This window comes from Meles meles, chromosome 15 (assembly GCF_922984935.1).
Source record: "Meles meles chromosome 15, mMelMel3.1 paternal haplotype, whole genome shotgun sequence".
Lineage (NCBI taxonomy): Eukaryota > Metazoa > Chordata > Mammalia > Carnivora > Mustelidae > Meles > Meles meles.
The window spans coordinates 53,860,973-53,887,113 of NC_060080.1; the positions used below are offsets into that span (position 1 = coordinate 53,860,973).

The window sequence follows — 26,141 nt, forward strand, 5'->3', positions numbered from 1 at the left end:
TCCTTCCCCCCCTTTAAATTGTGGGACAGAAATGGGTTCTGCTAGGACTTCCTTACTTACTGATCAAACTGCCTTCTCTCAGGATGTAGGTTATCCAGCACTATGTATCTTTCAGTACTGTGCCTGGAAGAAAATCCTTTATATTTCTGATAAACAGTTTGAGGTACCCTCATTCCATTTTAATGGAATTCAAGTGGGGTAGGATCAACACTTGTGATCACACTTGCTTTTAAGTTCCCTCCCCAACCAGACAGTAGTTTTCCAATAAAGGCAAACTGTATTTAAAGTATGCGTATACCTTACATAAGAACCAACATTAATAATTTGTGATTGTCCGCAAATGTACTATTCTCTAGCCTTGGTTAAATTTTGTTTTACTTTGCTAGTCCTATTTTTAAAAAATCACCAGCTTTTACAAAAGTATTGTACTTTATCATTACACGTGGGTGCATGCCGCTGAGTCAATAATTTTCCCCCTAAATTAGATGCAGTTTGACCTCTACTTAAGAGTGATTGATGATGTTTGAGGCTTTTTGCTTTTATACCCCTGCATCTGGACCCTGGGAAAAATGTCAAACTCTCTGGCTAAGGAGGAATTGTACCAGGTCTTTTGTTTTTTTAGGTTCACATTGCTTGAAATTATGAACCAACATTATCATTTCAAGTATTTGATCTACCATTGCACCCCGGCTCTAATAGCTATTATTAACATGGGTTCATCTTTAAGGGAATATAACTTTTGACATAGTTTCAACATTAATACTTCAATATTCTGGACCAACTATTCAACAGAACTTTCTGCAACAACAGAAATATTCTATATCTATCCCATCTGATACTGTAGCCACTAGGTACGTGTGGTTCCTAAGCACAATGTACCTAGTATGACTGAGGAAGTAAATTTTAACTTTTATTTAATCTTTATTAACTTAAATAGCCACGAGAGCTCCTGGGTGGCTGTCAGTCAAGCATCTGACTCTTAATCTCAGCTCAGGTCTTGATCTCAGGATCTTGAGTTCAAGCCCTTAAAAATGGGATGAGTGCTGCATGTTCTATGTAAGTGATGAATCACTACGTTCTGCTCCTGAAACCAGTACTATATTCTATGTTAGCTAACTTGAATTTAAATAAATTTTAAAAAATAACCACAGTGATCCTTGGTAACCTCAATTTTGCACTTGATACTGAAAATTATTAATATATAATGGTAATCCCATTGAAAGACTTAAAATGTGAGCCACTGAACAGTTACTAAAACTAGTGACTACCACTGTTCATTTAATTTTGACTATACCTTGCTAAGTTTCAAGGGAAATCCATTAAAAAAAGATATGTTCATATTCCTCTTTAATAATTTAGCATGAGGCTCTAGAATATTTTCTCTTAAGGACCACTACTTTACTTTGAGTAAACTGATGCTAAAAGACAATTTACTAATAATTATTAATAATGGGTAAATATCGTTTTCTAGCCTTAGGAACTTAAAAAAGATTTGGCAATGGCTATGAGGCAAAAGGCAGTCAAACACAAAAGCTTTCATATAATGGTTTATGTGATACTTCAGCTGATACTATTAATACTTTATGGAAAATATTCCCATTGAAAAGAATGAAAAGTTGCTGCTAAGGAAATAAAAACAAATTTCTACTATCAGTAGCTGACAAATGATCAATTTCTCAGATGAGAACACAACCTACTTGTGATTGAAGAAGTAGCTCTTATTTGTGGACGATGTAAGCAATTTGGATAGGAAAGAACCAAGGAACAGGAACCATATATAATTCAAATTTGGATAATTTATATAATGAAATGAAATAGTTAATTTTACTCACTAATACACTCAAACTTTCTCTTAACTCCCAGTATTTCTAAAAATTCAATTAACCACATAATTCAAATTAAAGTTCTTTGTATTTTTTAGTGAGGAACCTCTGATGCTAGAATAAGACAGAAAAAAAGCATCTCATGAAAGATATGTTATAGCGAAATATAAAAATAAGAAAAGCAGCCTCTTGATATAGCTAAATTATTGTATTTAAAACATTTAAACAAAGGGGCACACTGGGGTGGCTCAGTTGTTAAGGTCTGTCTTTGGCTCAGGTCATGATCCCAGGGTCCTGGGATCAAGCCCCGCATTGGGCTCCCTGCTCAGCAAGAAGCCTGCTTCCCCCTCTCTCACTCCCCCTGGTTGTGTTCCCTCTCTTGCTGTGTCTCTGTCAAATAAATAAATAAAATCTTTCAAAAAAATAAAATAATAAAATAAAACATTTAAGCTACAGTTTGGGGGTGGGAGAGGGGGAGGCATTTAAAAGTTTCCCTTTAAGTCAAAGAGGATTCATTTTGAAAGGAGAAAAGCAATTTATGAACATACAGACAAATTACTGAGGAAGAAAAACTATCAAATTCTAGAAGTTAAATCTAATTGGGAAAAAAGTCTAACCAGAAAGAAGAAAACTCTGTTTTCAACAGACGGTTTTTTTTTTCTTTTGGTCCATTTTATATAAGAGCTTATTTATTCTTCTTCCAAATGGGTATTTATTATTTGTACAGACACATAAAAATGATTCCCAATTTTTAAAACATACTACAAATATACAGCAACCACAAAAAGCCTTTACTCTCACTGGAAAGAAGACGAGCATGGCTATTTGCAAAACAGCAGTGAACACAAGAAGGAAACATATAAATCATGACAAGTGTACATCCCATTTTTGACAAAAATAAGTTCTATTTTTACATTAATGTTTTACTGTAAGCTTCTATGAGATCCTCTGACCTTATTTACATATACTCTGAAATTTCTATTAGCATGTATAACTCAAAGGCACTCAATTCAGAGGTTATAAGGTCCTGAGCTTAAGTAGGAAATAGGATTCCCAACCAAAATTTGAACATAAATAATTCTGAAGATTAGAGAATATGAAAATGTTTAAAGTGTAGTATTTGGTACATAAATAATCCATGACCTAAGAATAAAGTACAGAATGTCAAAGAAAAGACCATGTAAGGCAAAGAAATATCCTCAGGTTCAAACTGATTTTCTCCCCCATTCAAGTTCATTTGAAAGTCTAAAGCTGATTTTGTTAAAAATCCTAAGAAACCTAAATTAAAAGCAAAATAAAATAGCATGAAAATGCTTACGTTAAATAAAAAATTCCCCAGCTTCGTCTCCAAAACCACAAAAAAGTATTTAATGATCAAAAACAAGCACAGCTTGGAGGGATATCAGAATATGAGGAGGAATCATAAAGAGCATTTGAAAAAATTAAAAGACAGCTTTAAATGCACCAACTGAAAGAGCATTTATAATTCGCCATTCAATTGTTCCTTTAGCGTTCGTAGCCAAATAAAAATAAATTTACAGATAGATAACTGACATTCACTAACATTAGACAGGATCAAGGTTTAAACTAAAAATTAACCCTATATTAGGCTGCAATGTGAAATTTACCTACAGCGATTTTCTACTGATGCTTAAAAATTAAAAGCATGAGTCAACATCTTTGTAACAAATGGTTCAACAGATACTTTCTTGGCTTTAAAATGTTTTTTTCATGTATGCATAGAAATGTAATGAGCATAAGAATAGTCTTCTGTATTATCTGTACAGTTCATAAGGCCTTTGTCATTGTTAGTCACCTTAGATGTGATTATCAGTAGGGCCATTAAATTAAAGCTGGCCAAAAAAGTTTTCAAAGTGCTACTGTTTCCAACTGATGAGATCCTCAGTTTTCTGCATTTTCTGGATGACGATTATTTTCAGTTCTTTTTTCTGGCGATATATACAGGAAGTTACAGCAGATGTATAAAGGGAAGATCAGAAGTCTGCTGTCCAAGTTCATCACTACTTGTTCCTATAAAACAAATGTATAGCTTTAATGACAAGACAAACAGAAAACAGAAAACCAAACTGTTGAATTGAGTAAACTGTAGGCGATCACATGGTGGTTAAGACCTTGCATCTCAAGTCTCAAAGTCATTGTTCTAATCTTGAAACTCCCATCAACTAGCTGTGACATTGGGCAGTCAATGACTTGTCAACTGCAGCTTTCTTACTGTAAAATAAATAAAACTACCCACCTCACATGATTATAGTGAGAATTAAATGAGACAATGCACATAGAGGACTCAGCAAAGCTGGCCAAGTATGAAATAGTAATGGAAATTATTTTCACTATTGAAAAATTTCTATCAAGTACCTACATATTTTATGAACAGATATAGTCAAGAAATATATGGCAATTTGGCTTCATTTCCTGATGGCCTTTAGATAGAGCAATTAAATGGGAAGAAGGTGGGAAGCCATTATTAGCACCAACAAGCTTGGTTCTCATGTTCCCACTCTTGTCTGAGAGTTTCCACTGTCTCTAATGCAAACATATGATTTGTCTCTTGGAATGTAAAATACATTATCCTGTAAAAATTTCAGGCTCAGTTACATCAGTGCACAAGAGAATGCCCTGAAATCTCACAGAGACAGGATTTGATCCTATACCTGAGAGCCACAAATGTAACCATCTCTCATTCTACAGATGTCCATTTGGAACCCTGTATGAACAGCATTTGGTGAAAAGAGTGAGTCTTTAGAGTAAAAGGAGCAGCACTGGAACTTCTACTTTTTGAATCCTTAGATACGTTTTCTGCAGTAATTTACATTAGTTCTGCCTTATTTTATGTATTTTGAAGAACACAGTATTAAATATTAAACACTGTTTTTTATTTTTTACTACAGAAGATGCTCCTGCAATGGAGAGAGATTAACACACTGGAACATGTGAATGACTGATGTAGGCTTAATTGGACATGGCTTCTGTACTGGGGGAAAAGCAAGAAAAATTGGATAAAGAAGGTAAGGAACACACACACACACACACACACACACACACACACACACGGTATCCCCACAGACCCCCAAATAGGGAAAGTGGTGTTTAAAAAAAATGTTAGTGAATGAAAAGGGTGAGATGATGGGTCAAGTGAGGCAATCACCCAGGCTGATGGTATTAACAGGGGGTTAGCAGAGAGGAATGATGTCAAACATGGTTGGTCTTTAGAAGCTTGAGTCATCCTGGTCTTTAGAACCTTGAGTGAGCCTGGCCTAGACAAAGTCTGTAGCTACAACCCAGGTGAAGGCACACTTACTAAATTTGTTGAGGACATTTGTTTTGTCAATTTGTGTATTTGATGATAAAAACCAAGATTCAGTGTTACAACAAAACAAAAACTCCAAGGAAGATTCTAGTATTTCAAAATAGTTAGGGCTGGGGGTAGGGGTAGGCCTAAGTGCCAACTTTTGGATAAGAGGGGAGCCATGTGGACATTACTTGAGAGCTGGAAGGACAAACTGATTTCTGAGTATTAGGTTGTACTAATTCCCAATCCCTATCCCCAAACTAGACAGATTTAATCTTAGCTTTACTAAACCTTTAATTCCACGTGAGAGCTCAATTTACATCTATGTTCACACCGAAGCGCTGTAAGTTCCATTTTCTTTCCTCCACGAGTGGAAGCTGAGAAGCCCATAGACAACAGACAGAGTGGCGGCATCTTCCTAGGTTTCCATTTCTATTTCCAGACTAATTACTTCTCCATCTTCACAAATCCCTGCTTCTCTGAGGCTCACCACCTATTCTGTACTAGAGCTCTATTACCACTCCACATGCTTCATCTAGGTCTGAATTCCAGGATCTATACATCTAACTCTCCACTGGAAGTCTTCACTTAGCTATAAGCAACTCCGATTCAAATCATCAGCTACTGGCTACTACCTCTTCTTTACGGGTCATCTCTACTTTCACTCTTCCAATTTGACTTTGACTCCCCATTCCAGCTCTTGAATGTCTCACCAGGTTACTTTTTTTGCCCATCTCTCAAGTACCAGTGTCCCCTATGTTTCTGACCTGTTAGACGCCCTACATATTCCCTGGAAGCTATCTCATCCAGTCATTATTTCTTCCCCAGGCAATGCCTGTAAAGCCAGAAGCATTTATCCCCCACCCAACACACTTTTATCTCAAGGCCCTCAAATTAAATATGGCTTAAACCGAATTCATCATATTTTCACCCGTACTTGGTCATGTTCATTTTCCTTCCTATAACTCAAATCAAAGGAAAAACTACTATAAATCAAGACAGTAGGAACATTAAAAAATATATTTTATTTATTTGTCAGAGAGAGAGAGCACAAGCAGGGGGAGTAGCAGAGGGAGAAGAAGACACCCAGTTGAGCAGAGAGCCCGACGTGGGACTCAAACCCAGGACCTTGGGATCACGACCCAAGCCGAAGGCAAACCCTTAACCAACCAAACACCCGGGGGTCCCTAGGAACTATCTTTAACTGCTCTCTTACCTTCACACAATTAGGCACCAAATTCTATCAACTGCACTGCTTTATTTCTAGAACCCATCGTTTCTTCATCCCCATTGCTACCTTCCTTAAATTAAGGTTTTCATTCTTTATCTGGATTATAGCAATAGCTTCAAAATCACCTTTCACCTATTACCATGTCTCTAATCCTTCACACACATTGCTGAAATCCTTCATCTAAATGCAAATCTAGTCTGCATAGTTCTGTAAGACAGATAGCCATAGAATATACAAAAATCAGGGGCGCCTGGGTGGCACAGAACCTAGCACCCAGCAAGGATTCCAATGTTTCTGAATGAACAACTCAAGAAACACTTCAAATACAACTATTATCTTGGCCTGGTGTTTCCATGTCTCTGGCTACTTTGAGCCATGACAGAACTTTTTATGAGTTCTAGGTAGAAAGTAAAGACAGCCATTGCTCATGCAGCTCCAGAGGGTGCCAGGGGGACCAACAGAGTTCTACTGAAGGCAGATTTGAACTTTTCTTATTATATATATCTACCTTCTCAAATATTATCTACCATGTGAGAGAGTCTGCTCTATTGCTAGAATTACAACAAGTGGAGGATCCTCTGTCAGAATGTGATTAAAGGAGTTCTCATACAGGCTATGGAAGGTTAGAACTATCACTTCAAGGTCCTTGCAGTGCTAAATTCTGATATTCTGTCAGAGGCTCTTTGGTCTAAAGAAAACAGCTAATTTCTAATAATTTATGTGAACTATGGGCTCTGAACGCCTTACTAAAACACTATGTCCCTTGGAATGGTGATTAGTTTTAATAGAAGTAAACTTCCTTAATATTTTTTTAAGATTATTTATTTAGGGGTGCCTGGGTGGCTCAGTGGGTTAAGCCTCTGCCTTCGGCTCAGGTCATGGTCTCAGGGTCCTGGGATTGAGCCCCGCATCGGGCTCTCTGCTCAGCGGGGAACCTGCTTCATCCTCTCTCTCTGCCTGCCTCTCTGCCTACTTGTGAGCTCTGTCAAATAAATAAATAAAATCTTAAAAAAAAAAAAAAAGATTATTTATTTACGTGGGGGGGGTGGGGAAACGTGCGAGAGCATGCGCTCATGTGAGCAAGACACAGCATGTGTTCCAGTGAGCATGAGCAGCGGGGGAAAAGGAGACAGCCCACTGAGCAGGGAGCCCATGCAGGGCTTGATCCCAGGACTGAGCTGAAAGGGCTTAACCGACTAAGCCACCCAGGTACCCTTAAACTTCATTAATATTTTGGGGCGCCTGGGTGGCTCAGTGGGTTAAGCCGCTGCCTTCGGCTCAGGTCATGATCTCAGGGTCCTGGGATCGAGTCCCGCATCGGGCTCTCTGCTCAGCAGCGAGCCTGCTTCCCTCTCTCTTTCTCTGCCTGCCTGTCTACTTGTGATCTCTCTCTGTCAAATAAATAAATAAAAATCTTAAAAAAAAAAAAAAACAACTTCATTAATATTTTAATAGCGCTCATATTTTCAAAAATGGTTTACTTTCTCATCATGACATTTTGGAACTTCAGCATGCATGTGATATATGAAGAAACAAATTAAATAAACAGCTTTAGAGAGTGTTTTGGGAACATAACAGATGCTTGCTACTTTAGAAATCTATTGTGCTAGAGGACAATGTTCTCTTAATATCCAGAAGCTATTGCAGACATACTGGATTATCTTCAAAGTGTTTGCTATTAATCTATAAATAAATGCACTTATGAACACAATGGATAAAGCAATTAAGATTCCTAACTTTTTAAAGAAGTTATTCAGGATAAACAATTATTTACCAATTATCAGCTTTTCCCTGCCCCTCAAATCAAATTTTGTTTTCTCTTTTTCTGTCTTAGCTCTACTTCTAATAAAATGGGGGTAAATTATGCATATGTGAACATGGTATTTCCATCTCTACCTTCAAAAAACTTTTCAATCAGTCTTGGGGCACTTGGGTGGCTCAGTGGGTTAAGCCTCTGCCTTCTGCTCAGGTCATGATCTCAGGGTCCTGGGATAGAGCCCTACATCTGGCTCTCTGCTCAGCAGGGAGTCTGCTTCCCCCGCAACACCTGTCTCTCTGCCTACTTGTGATCTCTCTCTGTCAAATAAATAAATAAATAATCTTAAAAAAACAAGAAACAAAAAACTTTCCAATCTTTAAATCAAATGTTAATTCTACTTAAGAATTTTCAAAAGAGGATTCAAAAGACAAATACTATAACCATACAATAGAGAAGTAATCAAACATACCTGATCTTTTTCAAGTGTAAGTATTTGATAGCCAGTTGTTCTACTACATATTAATTTTCCACTACTATCAAAAGAGGCCAAACGTAATCTAGGATTAAAAAAAAATACAAATTAAAAAACAGACATATCGGTTTAGGATTTGATTTTTAAGTAATTTCTACACCCAACCTGGGGCTCAAACCCACAACCCCAAGATCAAGAATCTCATGCTCCTAACTGGGTGTTGTGCAAAAAGAATGAATACAATGGAAAAAAAAAAAAAAAAGAAAAAAAAAAAAAAAAAGAATCTCATGCTCCTAAACATATGACTTTTGAACCACAGGTTAATTTAAACAAGCCCTCCCTCACTTTAATATTTACTTTTCTCTTCCATATTCTTTAATTCGATAAAGATTTTAGAAGTCTTTTCGAATTCTAAACTGATCCCCTTAGAGATTTGTAAGGTGTGCTATTATACATATCTGGGATATAAATTAATTTATCTGTGTTTTTTTTATTGTGGTAGAATATACATAAAATTTACCCTTTTAACCATCTCTAAGTGTATAATTCTCAGCATTAAATACATTTACACTGTTCTAAAATCATCACTGCCATCCATCTCCAGAACTTTTTTATCTTCCCATCTGAAAGTCTATACCCAGCAAACACAGATTCCCCATTACCCCTACCTTGGTCTTGGACAACCACCATTCTACTTTCTCTATGAACTTGTCTACCTGAGGTACTGCATGAGTGGAATCATGTAGCCTCTATTCTTTTGTGACTGGCTTATTTCACTTAACATAATGTCATCAAGGCTCATGTTGGTGCATGTGTAAGAATTTCCTTCCATTTCAAGGCTGAAGAAAATTCCATTGTAGGTACAGACAATATCTAAATGGACATCCTTGATGAACAATTGGGTTGCTTTCACATTCTGGCCATTAAATAAGGTTGCTGCGAAAATGAATGCACTAATAATATCTTTGCCAGTCCCTCCGTACAATTCTTTTATCTATCTATCTATCTATTTAAAGATTTTATTACTATTTGAGTGAGCAAGAGAGAACACAGGGGGAGGGGCAAAGGCAGACGGAGAAGCAGACTCCCCGCTGAGCGGGGGCCTGACATGGGGCTTGATTCTGGGACTCCAGGATCATGATCTGAGCTGAAGGCAGACACTTAACTAAGTCACCCAGGCGCCTCCCTCCTTACAATTCTTTTGGGTAATACCCAGAAGAGGAATTGCTAGATCATATGGTAATTCTATGTTTAATTTTTTGAGGAAATGCCATTTCATTTTCCACAAAAGATACATTTTACATTCCCACTAGCAACGAACAAAGGTCCAATTTCTCCACATCCTCAACACTTTTTTTTTGTTTTTTTAAAAGATTTTATTTTTATTTATTTGTCAGAGAGAGAGAGAGAGAGAGAGAGCGCACAGGCAGGCAGAATGGGAGGCAGAGGCAGAGGGAGAAGCAGGCACCCCGCAGGGCAAGGAGCCCGATGTAGGACTCGATCCCAGGACACCAGGATCATGACCTGAGCCGAAGGCAGCTGCTTAACTGACTGAGGCACCCAGGCGTCCCTGTTTTGTTTTTGATAATAACCATTCTAATGGGTTTGAAGTGGCATCTCATTGTGACTTTGATCTGCGTTTCTCTAACGATTAGTGATGTTGAATATCTTTTCAAGCAAGATCCTTTCATGCTTGAAAAGATGTGTATTGGCCATCTGCAGATCTTCTTTGGAGAAATGTTTAAATCCCCTGCTTATGTTTGAATGAGGCTGTTTGCTTTTTTGTTGTTGAGTTTTAGGAGTTCTCTAGATATTCTGGATATTAGCTCCTTATCAGTTACATGGTTAGCAAATAATTTCTCCCATTCTCTCCATTGCCTTTTTACTCTTGTTGATAGTGTCCTTTGATACACAAGAGTTTTAAATTTTGATAAAATCCAATTCATTTTTTTTCTTTTGTTGCGTATGCTTTGGTGTTATACTAAAGAAATCATTGCCAAATCCAACGTCAAGTTTTCCCCCGGGGTGGCTCAGTCATTAAGCATCTGCCTTTGGTTCACATCATGATCCCTGGGTTGTGGGATCAAGTTCCGCATTGGGCTCCCTGCTCAGCAGGAAGCCTGCTTCACCTTCTCCCACTTTCCCTGCTTATGTTCTCTCTCTCGCTGTCTGTCTCTCTGTGTCAAAGAAATAAATAAATAAAATCTTTAAAAAAAAAAAAAAAGCTTTCCCCCTATGTTTTCTTCCAAGAGTTGTTTTATAGTCTCAGCTCTTATGTTTAAGTCTTCAATCCATTTTGAGTTAATTTTTGTATATGGTGTAAGGTAAGTATAAATAAATATATGACTTTAAAAAATCCGCTCATAAAGCTATTTTCCAACTTGTCAGCATCCTCTCCAATAAGATAGCCAGTTCAACGACCAGGCAAAGTTGGACATATGAAATCCCACAGAAAGTGAAGGACAATTAACATGTTTTCCTAGAAAAATAGCTTGCTGTCTTTCCATTCTGGACCTTTAATTTGCAAGAACAGCAGCAAGGCAACAGCTTCAAGCCTATTAACCATCTTATATCATTTATATTCAGCCTTTTCTTTCTGACACACTAGATCCAACTTTTTGATTTGGATTATTACTAACATTTCACAGGAAAAGAACCTTACTCTTTTCCTGCACTTTCATAAATACTGTATCTTACCAAAACTCTACTGCTGCTGGCATAAATGATCAGGTTTTATTTTATTTCTTGTGTTTTTTTCTGGAGTGAGGAGGAGTGGAGCAGGGAAATTTCATCCTACCTAAATGCTATGCTCCTTCGAGGCTGTAAACTGACAGATCCACTACATGGCTGATTCAGCGTATTGCGTTTGAAAATGATGTATCGATTGGTGTAAGTTACAAGCAGGTCAAAGCCGAAGTTAAAACCTGTCCACCGCCAGCAGTACTAAGAAATACAAAAGAGAAAGATTTACTTCAGTTTATCACACTAGCAAGTCAAAGATAAAAATTTCAAAATGTCTTTTCTTTCTTTAACTCACTCCAAATATTTCTCTCTCATGCATACCTTTCCCTTAGGGCTTACCACACAGAATATATCTGTGAATATATATAAAGGTTTACCACATGGGTACAGTACATTTCAGAGCCAGAAAAGCAGCCTTGATGATCGTCATTCTTTAAGGTATTTTCCTAATATCACCTCTTCGTGATCTGTTTTGTTATGTCTCCACACCACAATTCTATCATAAGTAATAAGGCTTTTCACTGCAACTCTAAGAAGGTACAACTTAGGGGCTAGGAGTCTATAAAGAGGTAGGAAGATCCCACTAAAACCCACCTTGCTTTAAAAATACTCTAAATTCCTTAAATAACTAACTGACACATACATATTGGTACTTTATTTTTTAAAGTTTATTTAGGAATCCCTACATCCAATGTGGGGCTCATGACCCTGAGATCAAGAGTTGCATGCTCTTCTGAGTCTGCGAGGCACCTCACAACTGAATTATTTTAAATACCAACATGGGGTCCACACGTTTGTTTCATCCATCACCCAATAGTTAATGGAATATTAAGCAAGCCAGTATAGTACAGTAAAGGAAAGTTAGAGCTTCAAGTGTTTGGTCAACATTCTGAATTACAACATGTGCCAAGTACTGCTCTAGGCATAGAAGAACAGCAAGTTTCTGCCCTGGTAGAATGTGTATTTTAATATGTGTATATGTTTGTGTGGAAGGAATACATGGAATGGAATGGAAGAGAACAAAACAGAATAAAATGTCAGGAGAGAGTGACAGGAGAGGGAAGGAGGGCCTAGCTAGGAAGCCTGCTGGTTCAGATAGGTGATCAGGGAAGTCTCCATGGAGATACTAGGTGAGCCGGGCGCTGAGTCAACTAAGGGGCAGACCAGTAACTATCTGGGAAAAGGGTGACTTAGGCAAAGAGAACAATAAGAAGGGCTATGTGGTTAGGGCAGTCACATGGGCGGACAGAAGATGGGGATAAGTTCAGAGAGTTGGTCAGGGGTCAGAAAATGTAAGGCCTCGAAGTCCAAAGTAAGGAAGAGCATGCATTTCTTCTAAGTGCAGTAAGAGGCTGATGGAAAGTTTTAGGGAGGGAAGTAACATGCTCTATCTTGCATTTTAAAAAGATGACTTTGGCTGCTGTATGGAAAACAACATGTAGAAGAGCAAAAGTGAAAACAGGGAGAGCAGTTATGAGGCTGTTACCATAGCCCAGGCAAGAGATAATGCTGGCTTGGACTTGGATGGTAGTGGCAGACAAGCTAAGAAGAGATTTCACAAGTAGAGCCCGAAAGAATTTTTTATGAACACCAGTTGTGGTATTTAAGAAAGAAATAGCCAAAGTTTGGAGCTTATTCAATGTATTAACAGAGGGGTCATTTATGGGTTAGAGAATTACTTGGAAAGGAGAAAGTTTGGGGATGAAAATCAGAGTTCAGCTTGGGACTATTTTATTCAGGATGCTACTAGGATTCTAAGAAAGATGTCGAGTGAGTAGCTACATATGTGAATCTGGAGTTAGAAGTCATCAGTGTCAAGTCATGGGACTAGATGATATCATCTTGGAGTGAGCTTCGACAGGGAAGAAGTCCAAGCACTGAGCTTCTAGTCATACCAACACTTGCTGAGAAAGAGAAGGATATAGGCAAAGGCTTAGAAGTCACTTAGGCACTAAGTCACTAAGTCTTTCACTTAGGCAAAGACTTAGAAGCCACTGAATTGGGAAGAAAACCAGCAGGATGTGCTGTCCTGGAAGTCAAATGGAGAAAATCTCTAAGAGAGAGTGAGTGCAGATGTGTCATGTCACCAAGAACTTCTGGAAGACTAAAAGCTAACTACCTGACCTGGCGATGTGGAAATCACTGGTGACTATAGCATGGTAGTTTCACTGGAGTTTACTGCGATAAATGAATTGGAGTGAACTCAAGAGAGCATCAGAAAACAGAAGTATAGACAAATATGGGTAACTTATGCAATGAGTCCAGGTTCTAGAAAGAGAGTGCTAGAAGGATAACAGAAGTGGAATCTGAAAATCATATGCTTGAAATGGCAATTCTGAAGGGGATGTATTATTCAGTAAAGCAAAAACTGAGGACCTGTGTCCAGGAAATGGGTACTGGAGGTAGAGTAGAGCACAAGCCCACTGTGGGGAGGAAGGTCAGGGAACAGAGATGCTGAAATCACCAAGACTGGTGCCAAGAACAGTGATAAATATAGATAGCCCTGTGAATGATGGCTACAATAAGGGTCGTGACTGGTATAGCAGAAGCATGTGCTTCAAAGGAGCTGTGATTCAATGAAGGGTGAGGGAGGAACAAGTTATGGAAGCAGCAACAAGGAAGACTAAGAAATAAAGACACCTACCTATTCTCCTTCCATATGCTGCTAACATTTATCACAATTATGAATGCAAACATAATTAACTTCTAAAAACAAAGAAGTTACAATGAAGGAAAATTTAGGAGAAAAGTAACAAATGGTTGTCCAAATTGGGCTGAATTATTATTATTTTTTAAAGGGGGAGGGGCAGAAGGAGAAGAGAGAGAGAACCTTAACAGTTTCCATGCCCAGTGCATGAGTCTGATGTGGGGCTTGATCTCACAATCCTGAGACCACGACCTAAGCTGAAATCAAGAGTCAGATATCTAACTGACTGAGCCACTCAGGCACCCCAGGCTGAATTATTTTTTAAGATGAAAACTACAATTAGAGTGGGATTTTAAAAAATGTAGTTCATGTCCCATTAAAATCAATTTAATGAGTCACAATAAACTTTTTAAAAAAATTAAATACAAAATAGGACCTTTGGACACAGCAACAGTTAAGTACTACTTCACAATACTTTTGTTTCACTTATATACATTTATTTATTTTTAAAGATTTTATTTATTTATTTGACAGAGATTACAAGTAGGCAGAGATGCAGGCAGAGAGAGAGAGAGAGAGAGAGAGAGAGAGAGAGAGGAGGAAGTAGGCTCCCTGCTGAGCAGAGAACCCGATGCAGGGCTCGATCCCAGGACCCTGGGATCATGACCTGAGCCGAAGGCAGAGGCTTTAATCCACTGAGCCACCCAGGTGCCCCACTTATATACATTTATATATGGTGACAATGAAAAACAGAAGTCTAAATGTGGGTAGCAATCAAAGGGTTTGAATGTCTTTGATTTAAGGTAACTGTAAAATAGAAAGAATCACTTTTAACTATATAATAGCTCCTATATAATTTCTTACTTATCTTAATTTCTGGATTGCTGAGGCATCTTCTTCTTATTTCTCTTAGTGGGACACAAAAAGTTCACCAGCCTCATGCAACACAACTGAGCAACTAACTTCCTGTCTAGGAGATCAAGCTATAGAAACTACCAAAAAAGCTCTTCTGAGGTATGGCAGGTGTCATGATTGTTACTGAAAGTGTCTTTTGCACTAATAGTATTACAATTTGCATGAGAATGTTAAAAAGTCATAACCCATACTTACTTCCCCATCTTTGGCAAGCTTTCTACCACACCTCATGCTATTTCCCTCTAGTTCTTCTTTATTGATTTCTTGAGGCCTAGAAATACACACAAGATGTGAAATCTCATAGAAAATAGGCAACTAATAGTTTAAAAATAATTCTTAAGTTTAAAAGAACAGAAAAAATTGCTAATAGATTTAAAAATACCTTTTTGTGTTATAGATATAATAGAATCTGTGGATTAAATCTAGTCCACTGCCCTTGCTTAAAAAAAAAAAAAAATTAATGTTTCACTTATTGCCCTGACTTCTAGAATACTTTTTATTAGGGCTCAGCCAAACCAGAGAAGAGGGAAAAAATGTCTATGAGAAACTGTGACCAAGAAAATAAAACACTTAAAATTCTAACTACTACGTAAAGTAAGTTAAAATCTATTATTTAAGATGTGACAGTCTCAGCTACCATTGGACATTACTGTTTCACATCCAAGCCATCTTTTATGTAGTATAGTCATGCAAACTCAAGATTTAATAGAAACAGCTGTAGAACTGGTTCCCTACTTTAAAAATCTTAACCAATCCAGAAAAACACTGTTATTTCAAGTTATGATAACAAAAAATGCATTATTATTAGCTTGGAATTCCAAATGATAAAAGTAATACAATATATTCATCCTATACAACATTTATTAAGTGCCTAGATACTGGGGACATCATCATCATCAAACTAAAATACTGAAATACAATATATAAAAAATACATAAATGTATATAAAACTAATAAAACATGTCCTTGATACCCACGAGTTTAGTCTAGTAGGGAACTAGACATATAAGTAATAATTAAAATAATGTGGAGAGAGTTGTGATGTTAGGAGCACAAAGAAAGCACATTTACTGCCTGGGATTAGAGGGGGCTCATCACAGAGGAGGTATTACTTGTGCCTAAAAAGGAGTTTGTTGGGGTAGAGGTCAAGGGTGGGATTCTATGCAGGTGAAGGGCATTACAGGTAGAAGGTATAGTAGGTAAGAAGAATCTAGAGCATAAAAAAATACCAAATGGATGAAGAATTTAGTACAGCTAGAGCTAAGATGAGCACGTGATGGTATGAAGTGAAAGACATTTGGGATGGACTATAGACGGGTCCCCCATGCTATGCTAATAAGAGTTTCAACTTTTCCTGTAGATGGTAGAGAGTTTCCAGGCATTAGATCTGTTACTTTCACATTTTTTATTTATGAAAAATTTCAAACCTAAAAGTGGATAAAACAGTATAATGGGCTTAATGTTCTAACAATCTAGCTCCATTAATCTTGTTTTAGTTTTATTCTAAGCCCACTTCTCCCCATAACCCTCCTGACTGATTGTTTTGAGGCTAATTCTCCAGACATATCCTTTAATCTGTAAATAGTTCAGTATGAATTTCTTAAGGATAAGGAATTTTAAAAAATGTTTATATCACACACAAAGAATAACAATTGTCCCTATCATCAAACCCCTGGACACAGTTAAGCAGGGAAGTGACATAATTCTATTTCTGCTTCAGAAAGATAACCTGTCGGCAGTGTGGAAGAGCATGGAAGAGGAGAACCCTGGAGGCAGACTTCACTACATTATAACCTAACATCCCAGAAACATACTGTCTCGCTTCAGTAGCCCTGCAGCAATGAGGAGGGGCTCAGTATCTATCAAACACAGCACTTCGTAGCAGTGCTATAATCCTACATACATACACTTCTGAGGGGAGGGAACCCACTCAGTCCAGCTCAGTTTCTTAGGTCAGATTCTATGCTCAGTTCATAGATACAGAGGAGGGAAATGTTGAAAAATAAGAACATCTAATATCTAAAAACTGAATATACAAAAGAATGAGGATGATTTTGAAAATATTGCATATATTACAGAAGGCTTCAAATCTGAATTCCATTAAATAATTAACTTTCTTTTTTTGTTGTTTTTTGATTTATTATTTCTATTTCAACAATCTTACTATATTTGTGTAGGATAAGTGTGCTGTGAATATATTTGGAAAAAGATTGAAAATAAATTATCAATAAAGCAGAAACCAAGAATCCTGGATAATAACCTCATAATCACATTACCATGAGTCTGTATAACACTTTCATACAGTCACTGTTTGGATATAATCATAAGGTCATATATTTTAGCAGGTCTTTTGGTGTATAAAAATGGGTTAAAAGAGATCGGGGCAAAAATGTCAACCTTAAGGCCTCTTCCATATACACTCTCAGATGGACTGTCTGCTCACACAGTCTATACCAAGGAGCCAGTATATAGATCAAATAATAAGTGTGGAAGCACGTCTGTGACCTGCAAAGCACACCAAAAGAACAGATAATCCGCTTTCCCTTCAGATGAAAAAAGCACAGAAATATTTTTTCAGGAGGGCATCTATAACTGGATTATTTCAACTCATTTCAGACTCAAAGGTATTCAAAACACTTATTAGCTAATTAATAGGTTAGAATTTTATAACAAATAGAAGTAGCTTTACCTACATAGAAATATGAAAATCAGGCTTGGCAGAAGCATTATTCCAAGTTATATTTCCATATGTTGAAAGAAAATCATTATACAACACTAGGTGAAACAGTTTATGAATTACTCAATTTTTACAAATACAGCAAATGACTATTCAAATGTTCCATTAATTGACCAGAAAGATTATTAATAATATCGATCATGTTACAGAAATATAGGAATAAAAGTTGATTAGTGATATTTTCTCTACTTTAACATCTCTTAATTTTTCAATATAATAAATGCGTTTAAAAATTCACAGCAGAAAACCCGTTTGGGGTTTGTTTGCTTTTTACCAACAGTGCTATGATCTAATAGACTTACCCCACCTCACTGTCTTGTTCTGCCCGGAGCATAGCAAGCCACTGCTGTTTGTACACTGAAGACAGCCATTCTAAAATAGAAAAATAAGCATAAAAGAATAATAATAAATATTGAAGAACATAAAGCATTTAAAAATTTTAAGAACTTGATAAAATTGTTACTTTTTTTTTTTTTTAAGATTTTATTTACTTATTTGACAGAGATCACAAGTAGGCAGAGAGGGGGTGATGGGGAGGAAGCAGGCTCCCTGCTGAGCAGAGAGCCCGAGGTGGAGCTCGATCCCAAGACCTTGAGATCATGACCTGAGCCCGAAGGCAGAGACTTAACCCACTGAGCCACCCAGGCGTCCTGACCATTTCTAAACTCAAGTTTAAAATAGCAATAAATAAAGCTGGTAGTTTATATTTTATAAAAATGCTATAACAATACGGGCTTAATGATTTTAGTGTGGCAAAGGCTATTTTGCTTTCCTTTAGGATAGACTCTACTTAGATTACGTGCATTTATTATTTTCTTTTCTTTTTTTTTTTTTAAAGATTTTATTTATTTATGACAGAGAGAGATCACAAGTAGGCAGAGAGGCAGGCAGAGAGAGTGAGAGGGAAGCAGGCTCCCTACCGAGCAGAGAGCCCAATGCGGGACTCGATCCCAGGACCCTGAGATCATGACCCGAGCCGAAGGCAGCGGCTTAAACCACTGAGCCACCCAGGTGCCCCGCATTTATTATTTTCTAAAAGATTTTATTTATTTATTTATTTATTTACCAGGGGGTGGGTGGGGTGGAGAGTGTACAAGCAGGAAGAGCAACAGAGGGAGAAGGAGAAGCAGGCTCCTCACTGAGCAAGGAGCCCAATGTGGGGCTCCATCCCGGGACCTTAGGATCATGACCTTGGTCGAAGGCAGATGCTCAACCCACTCAGTCACCCAAGGCGCCCCAGATTACATGCATTCAAATTAGGATTTAAATCTTTAGTTAAAAGTAGATTCTTGCATTTAATAGTTTCCTTTTCATAGATCATATTAATTTTTGTAAGAAACATACCTAAAGTAATATTTTCAGTTTTTATGTAACTTTTATAGAAAATTAAATAAATAGTTTTATTAAATTATCTAAAAATAACAACTAATTAGTGGTAAATAAATGATCAGATATATCATGCATACTCAAAATATAATTCTGGGGGGCGCCTGCATGGCATGGTTGGTTTAAGCATCCAACTCTTGGTTCCAGCTCAGGCTGTAATCTCGGGGTTGTGAGACAAGAACTCTACATTGGCACTGTGCACGAAGTCTGCCTGAGATTCTCTCTTCCCCTTCCCTCTGCCCCTCCTGCCTGTTAGCTTGCTCTCTCTCTAAAATAAATAAATCTTTAAAAAATAATTTTGGCGAATTAGATTTAGGTAACATATTAAAAAGAGATTTTAATTCAGTCTAAATGGAATAAAAGTTATAATTTTTTTCCCTTGAATAAAGCAAACCATTTTTTGCACAAGTCTATGTAAAACTGAAATTTTAGTTAAAGAAACTTATTAATAATATAGTTATAATTGGCTTAGTACCATATTTATTTTTCTTGTTTTATCTATTCCCAACCAAATGTATAAGTATGCTTCAAATACTTCAACACTCATTTTTTAAAAGTCTGGTCTAGAGGTAAAAATCCAGAAAAAATAATAGAAGGGAAAGTCAAGTTGGGTCCAAAACAATCCCAGTGAAGCATCTCAGAAAATGAATCAGACTTATTTTGCATATTAATAAACTACATATGGCCCATTCAAAAAATAAAGTAAAAGTCTGGTCTAAAATATTGTACTAGTTAACCAGATTAAAGAACATCCATATTAATATATAAACTTGGTACACCTTTGTTTTTATTTTAATGTATACATAATAATAAAGAGGACTAGAAGAATTCATCAAGATATTCATTCTAGATGATGGGATTAATTTCTCTTAGCTCATACTTAAAACATAAAACATAACTGCATCACAAAAACTAGAGTCATATAAATAGTTTGGGTAATCCTTAAAGATAAAGGAAAATACTCAATATAGAATGTGAACACATGGGGCACTTGGGTGGCTCAGTGGGTTAAGCCTCTGCCTTCGGCTCAGGTCATGATCCCAGAGTCTTGGGATCGAGCCCCGAATCGGGCTCTCTGCTCAGTGGGGAGCCTGCTTCCCCCTCTCTCTCTGCTTCCCTCTCTGCCTACCTGTGATCTGTCAAGTAAATAATTAAATAGAATCTTAAAAAAAAAAAAAAAGAATGTGAACACAGAAAATTACCTATGTAGTATGATTTCACTTTGGTACAAAAATGTGTAATCTTTCTGGGATTAAGGGTAATTTCTTTTCTCTTTTTACTCTTTTCTATGACATGTATTACTATTATAATCAGAAAGATAATACTTAAAGTCATAATTAAGTCATGTTCTCTTACCTGAAGGTACTAGAGAATCTTGTTCAATAATTCTTGCAGAGGCCAAATCACTGATAATATACTGTAACCTTAAATGTCTGAATACTGACATAAATGGTTTTCCTTGTTCCGTTTCAAGGAAAGTCGTACCTTCAAAATCTATAAAAAACAGTTTAAATTCAATAGGCATTATTTTCAAATCTATTTTATCCCTAAATGTTTTTATGGGCAGGGAGATACACATACACACACACACACACACAGATACACACACGTGTATGTCGATTAGAACATAAATAAACTAGTTTTCAAAGATTATATAAACCTGTGGTATATGGATAAAAACTTGGAGATTTAGGAAGAAGCCCCAGGAGATTAATTTTGGTCCCAAGTGGCTTTTGGGCTAGGAATTCAGGTGTACACCTAGTTCTGGGGTTTGGAGTTTCCAATGCTGCAAGGTTTGGGAAAGGATGGCTTGAGAACGGTAGTTAGGGTTACGGTATCTCTCCAGAAACCCTCTTTCCAGGGACTGAACACTCCAGTGGAACTCCAGGGCTCAAATGCCAAACTTAAGGGTCTTCATAAGATACACAGGACATGGATTTGTCTCTTGCGGTTCATCTAATTTATGTTTTCGCTACATGTGATGAACACTACTAGTTAATACATTAATTCTCTATTAAAATACAAAACAAGATACAAAGACAATATGGCCATTGATTTGCAACATATGTATTAAAATAGTTCAATACCAACTAAAATCAAATGATATATTGTCTAGTGGTGTGCTGGAGATGGTTTGCACTGGCTTATACAAGCTGATGGTGTGCATTTCCTCTCTCAACTCTGCATTCAGTGTCAATGATGTCGTATTGGTAGCTTAGAACTGGCCACACTGGGAGAATTCATATCATGGAAATTTTAAAACACTGCAAATCAGGGATTATTTTTTTCATAGACCAGGATATTAAGACATACATATGTAATGCAATAACATTTTTTTAAGGGAGTAATAAACACAAAATTCAAGATAGTGGTTGGGAAAGTCAGAGAGACACAATAGGAGAGAAGCACAGGAGTAGACTGAAGTTGCTAATGTTCTAGTCCTTGAAGATTAGTTTGTGGGGGTTCAATATATTATTAAAAATAATCAAAAAAGGTGGCCATGCATGGGCTAAAAATGACTGTGAACTAAGAAAATCATGAACTAAGGAATGTGATTTACCCACTTCTTTGCACCTAATATTTTTTCCCTATTATCTGTTTTAGCAAAGTAAAAAATACATTGTTCCACCTCTATCCAAATAAGAATTTAATGGCAGTAGATCTTAATGAATTTTATTTAGATCAGTCTTCTCTGAGAATCTAACAAAAATTATATAAGTTCTCACCTCGCAAAATACATGCAATACAAGCATACATATAAAGTTCTGCATACAGTTTTGAGGGTTGTGACATAATGAAGCCTGTAGATGGGACCCTCCCCACCTTGTTAAGAACAGTTGCCTGATAGACAGGATTAATGTGTTACAGAAAATTCAGTGTGGTCAAACAAAAGACAAATGTAATCACCAAGACCTGTTGGTAATAAAATAAGAAAGGTAATACTTTGGGGGGGGTCAAACTATGGTGTTAGTCCAAGGAGTAATAATTCAGTTAATACTTGAAAGGCGTTTTTCTTATCCAGCTTTATTTTTCTCAATTTAAATTAGGGGCTGAATTAGATAACTGCTTAAAGTCTTCACCAGATCTAAAATTCTCTAGGTCTACAAATAAGTTAGGACCTGATTTCAAAAAATTTCAGTTAAAAAGACTCTCAAAACAAGTGCTTAATAAAAATTTCAGGCATACCTTTTCTCCTCTTAGAAAACCAGACATCTGTTTCAGTCAAAAGTTGTTTTAAAGATCCATTCCATGAAGGCACAAGTTGAAGGAACATCCACTAGGTTAAAAAAGCAAATTTAAGAAAAAAATTGTAAGATTTCATCATGTTACAATTTTACATTCATACTGCTTCCACCTTAAAACGTAATATCTAAAAAATTTAATTTCTAGTACATGCAACTGAAAGAAATAGAACTGTTATATGACATGCTTACAAGCTTTAAATTCATCATAGCTCTGGGGCACCTGGGTGGCTCAGTCGGTTAAGCATCCAACTCTTGACTTCGGCTCAGGTCACGATTTTAGGGTTGTGAGGCTGAGCCCTACATTGGGTTCCACACTGTACTGAGCCTGTTTAAGATTCTCTCTCTTCCTCGCTCCCTCTCTCTCACTCTCCCTTTGCCCCTCTCTCCCTTTCATCATGGTCCAAAGGTCTATGGTACTTTAATTGTGGTCCAATGCTAAAAACTAAAACAATGTGTGATAAAGAATAAATGAATTCCTGAAGTATTTAAGGCCTCAAATGCAGTATAGTTACACAATTAAAATGCTAAAGGTTTAATATATATTACATTTAATATATATTACATTAGTAATTTTACACTCATTTATTCTACTCATCTATTAACTCAATTTTGCTATGTATCATTAAGGTTATAAAATATGCCTAATTACTTAATAATTTAATAGATAATTTGATAATAATTTATTTAAAAAGGGAAAAAGGAATTTCTTATTGTTTTATTACTGTTGAGATAGTATACAGACTAGTTAGGGCCATGGGTTTTTAAAACCTTGCCTGCCAATTACAGCTGGGCAAATTACTTAATTTTTCTGGGCCTTAATTTCTTCATTTATAAAATGAACGTGATACCTCATAGGATATTAAAAGAATTATTCTGTGTAACTTACTTTGATCATGCCCAACACACAGTAAGCACTTATCATTACTGGCATCAAGGCAATCACAACAATAGGGAACAATGAAAGCTACCACTGGCTCAGAGACAGAAATGGCCTGTCTACCCCTCCTTTAATGATTACATAACTCAGTAAAGGGGGGACACAACTTTTTTTTTTTTTTTTTAAGATTTTATTTATTTGACAGAGATCACAAGTAGGCAGAGAGGCAGGCAGAGAGAGTGGGAGACGCAGTCTCCCTGCTGAGCAGAGAGCCCAATGCGGGGCTCAATCCCAGGACCCTGAGATCAGGACCTGAGTGGAGGGCAAAGGCTTATCCCACTGAGCCACCCAGGTGCCACAAAACACATTAATAAAATGTCATCTCAACAACAAAATAAGCAATTGCAATGATATAATTTAGAAGGTGTCTCATTCTCAGATTTCAAAGCTGTGTTAAATGGAGACTCTGTTGCTGGTGACAAAAGGCTAAAAGCAAAATTATTCAGTGGGAAAAGCCATGAACTAGGACTCACAAACCTGGGTTCTACCTCAAGTCTGCCACTTAGTAACTGTAAGAGTTCTAAGTCCTATCACCTACAGAACAAGAAAGATAGCGGATTTGTCACTTCAGAGTTGTGAAAATAAAATTACTTTAAAGATGTTAAAACCTTTCAGACAATTACCATATGATCTCTCTGATATGAGGAATTTGAGATGCAGGGCAGGGAGTTGTGGGGGGTAGGGAAGGAAAAAAAGACACAAGGTGGGATCCAGAGGGAGACAAACCATAAGAGACTCTTAATCTCACAAAACAAACTGAGGGTTGCTGGGGTGTTGGGGTAGGGATAGGGTGGTTGGGTTATGGACACTGGGAAGGGTATGTGCTATGGTGAGTGCTGTGAAATGTGTAAGCCTGATGATTCACAGACCTGTATCCCTGGGGCAAACAACAATACATTATATGTTAATAAAAATTATTTAAAAAAAAAAAAAGGATGTTAAAACCTTTCAAATGGACATTGGGGAGGGTATGTGCTATGGTGAGTGCTGTGAAGTGTGTAAAACTGGCGATTCACAGACCTGTACCCCTGGGGATAAAAATACATTATATGTTTATTAAAAAATTAAAAAATTTAATAAAAAAAACTTTCAAAAGCATGAAATGAAACATATGCCTGAAGCGCAAATAAGGTCTTTAAAGAATTTCACCATTTTCTAGAAAAAGTGAAAATTTCATCATAAAGTCATTAATTCAACTTTGAAAACATTTCTGAAAACCATATAAAATATTTAACATTTCTGATTATGTAAATAACATAACAGCAGGCTTGTTGTTGAAAAACATGAGGGAAAAAACAGAAACATACTGCTAGGATAGAAAAGTATGTAAAACCAAACAAAGGAAATAGGATACAAGCTCTCATGGCCCAAGGTTTGATGTCAACTGCAGACCCAACAGTAAGAGAGGTACCTTGCATTCTCAACAGGAAGAAGTCAACTCTACTATTCTAGTAGGAGAAAGGAAGAATTTCTTCTTGGCCAGCAACAAGCTCAGTCAATAAGAAGATACAGACAACATGCAACTCTAGCTTTCCTCCAAGGGATTTTGCTTCATTCAAAGCAGCCCCTCCCAACTTCCTCCTTTTCTTGATTAAAGTAATGTCCCTCTCCCTTGAGGTCTGGACTTGCTTATGGTTTGTTATAGCTTACGTGTCCCAAAGTCCAACTGCTCTACTATTCCCAAATAAATCCATTTTGCTGGTAAAATAACTGGCTATTGTACTTTTAAGGTTGACAAGTATAAAGAATGAAATTAAAATCACTCATGATAGCAAACAAAGTTCTTTTTTTTAACATTTTGGCATATCTCCTTTAACATTTCTTACATTTACACCATTCCTTTATCACTAGACACCAGCTGTTTCCAGTTTTTCACTATTATAAGTAATGCTGAGGTGATGCCCTTACATACTATTATGTCAATACCTTTTTAAGAGCTGTGTACACATCCATCTCCACTTGCATCACAAATAAGTTAGATGAACCAATGAGCTGTTTCATGACATTTATACTAGAAAAGAAAAATAGAGGTATAGTGAGTTTATCCTCATACACAGGCTAAAACATCCTGGTGGAACTAAAAAATTTAAGTCTTTCTTACGAAAAGAAAATGACATCAATCTTTTTGCCCAACACAAAGAATCTTAGACAGAAATAACCTATCTGAGCACAAGGATATTTTAATTCAGAGAGAATACTCTGAAAGGTCTTTCTTTGAACTGACAGGAAAACAAAGAACTTTGATCTGCTGATTAATCAAGTTAAAACAAGGTCTCAATGAGATAACTTTTGGTATGCCCTGATAGAGTGGCAGTGTTCCTATTTTGCCTTACCTGCCCATTCATTGTTTAAAAAAAAAAAAAAAAAAAAAGACATTCCTCAAAATTCACTGAAACATCTGTATGTTCAAAGTAACCTTTAACATTGAGAGTTAAGAGAATTACTTAGTCTTAAAGCATGTTTTCATCACTATTAAAGAGCAATATCAAGAAAGATGTATTAGTTTAAATTTGGAGTGGAACATATATCACCAGCTGTTCCCCCCCCCGCCTTTAAGCCATAAAAACCAGAAGAACCTCTAGGTTTTTAAGATGGCCACTACAATTTATCTTCTTTTTGAAAGACCTCAATGAGAAATAAAAAAAAGGAAAAAGATTAAACTGCTTCTAATGATTTTCTTTTTTCTTTTTTTTTTTTTTTTAAGATTTTATTTATTTGACAGAGAGAGAGATGGAGAGAACAACCTGGGAGAGCAGCAGGCAGAGGGAGAGGGAGAAGCAGCCTCCCCACTGAGCAAGGAGCCGGATATGAGGCTTGATCCCAGGACTCTGGGATCATGACCTGAGCTGAAAGCAGACACTTAACCAACTGAACCACCCAGGCGCCCTGATGATTTTCAAACCAAACATAATGCAGAGCTTTGTTTATACCTTGCCA

The 26,141-nt window shown here is 36.8% G+C and overlaps 1 protein-coding gene across 2 annotated transcripts in view; it reads right to left on the minus strand.

The window, feature by feature from the left end:
* Positions 1 to 2,209: 2,209 nt before the first annotated feature.
* GMCL1 (germ cell-less 1, spermatogenesis associated) overlaps positions 2,210 to 26,141 on the minus strand; it is a 38,424-nt gene continuing 14,492 nt past the window's right edge. Inside the window, exons 7-14 of one of the 2 annotated variants that reach the window (XM_045979774.1) lie at positions 25,131 to 25,215; positions 22,209 to 22,299; positions 20,379 to 20,516; positions 17,939 to 18,008; positions 15,095 to 15,170; positions 11,393 to 11,538; positions 8,593 to 8,680; positions 2,213 to 3,854 (exon numbers count right to left, since the gene is read on the minus strand). In XM_045979774.1, the coding sequence (XP_045835730.1) occupies positions 3,726 to 3,854; positions 8,593 to 8,680; positions 11,393 to 11,538; positions 15,095 to 15,170; positions 17,939 to 18,008; positions 20,379 to 20,516; positions 22,209 to 22,299; positions 25,131 to 25,215 (823 nt within the window). In that variant the 3' untranslated portion in view covers positions 2,213 to 3,725. Of the gene's footprint in view, positions 3,855 to 8,592; positions 8,681 to 11,392; positions 11,539 to 15,094; positions 15,171 to 17,938; positions 18,009 to 20,378; positions 20,517 to 22,208; positions 22,300 to 25,130; positions 25,216 to 26,141 lie in introns of both variants that reach the window. The other variant, XM_045979775.1, reaches the window with a different exon arrangement.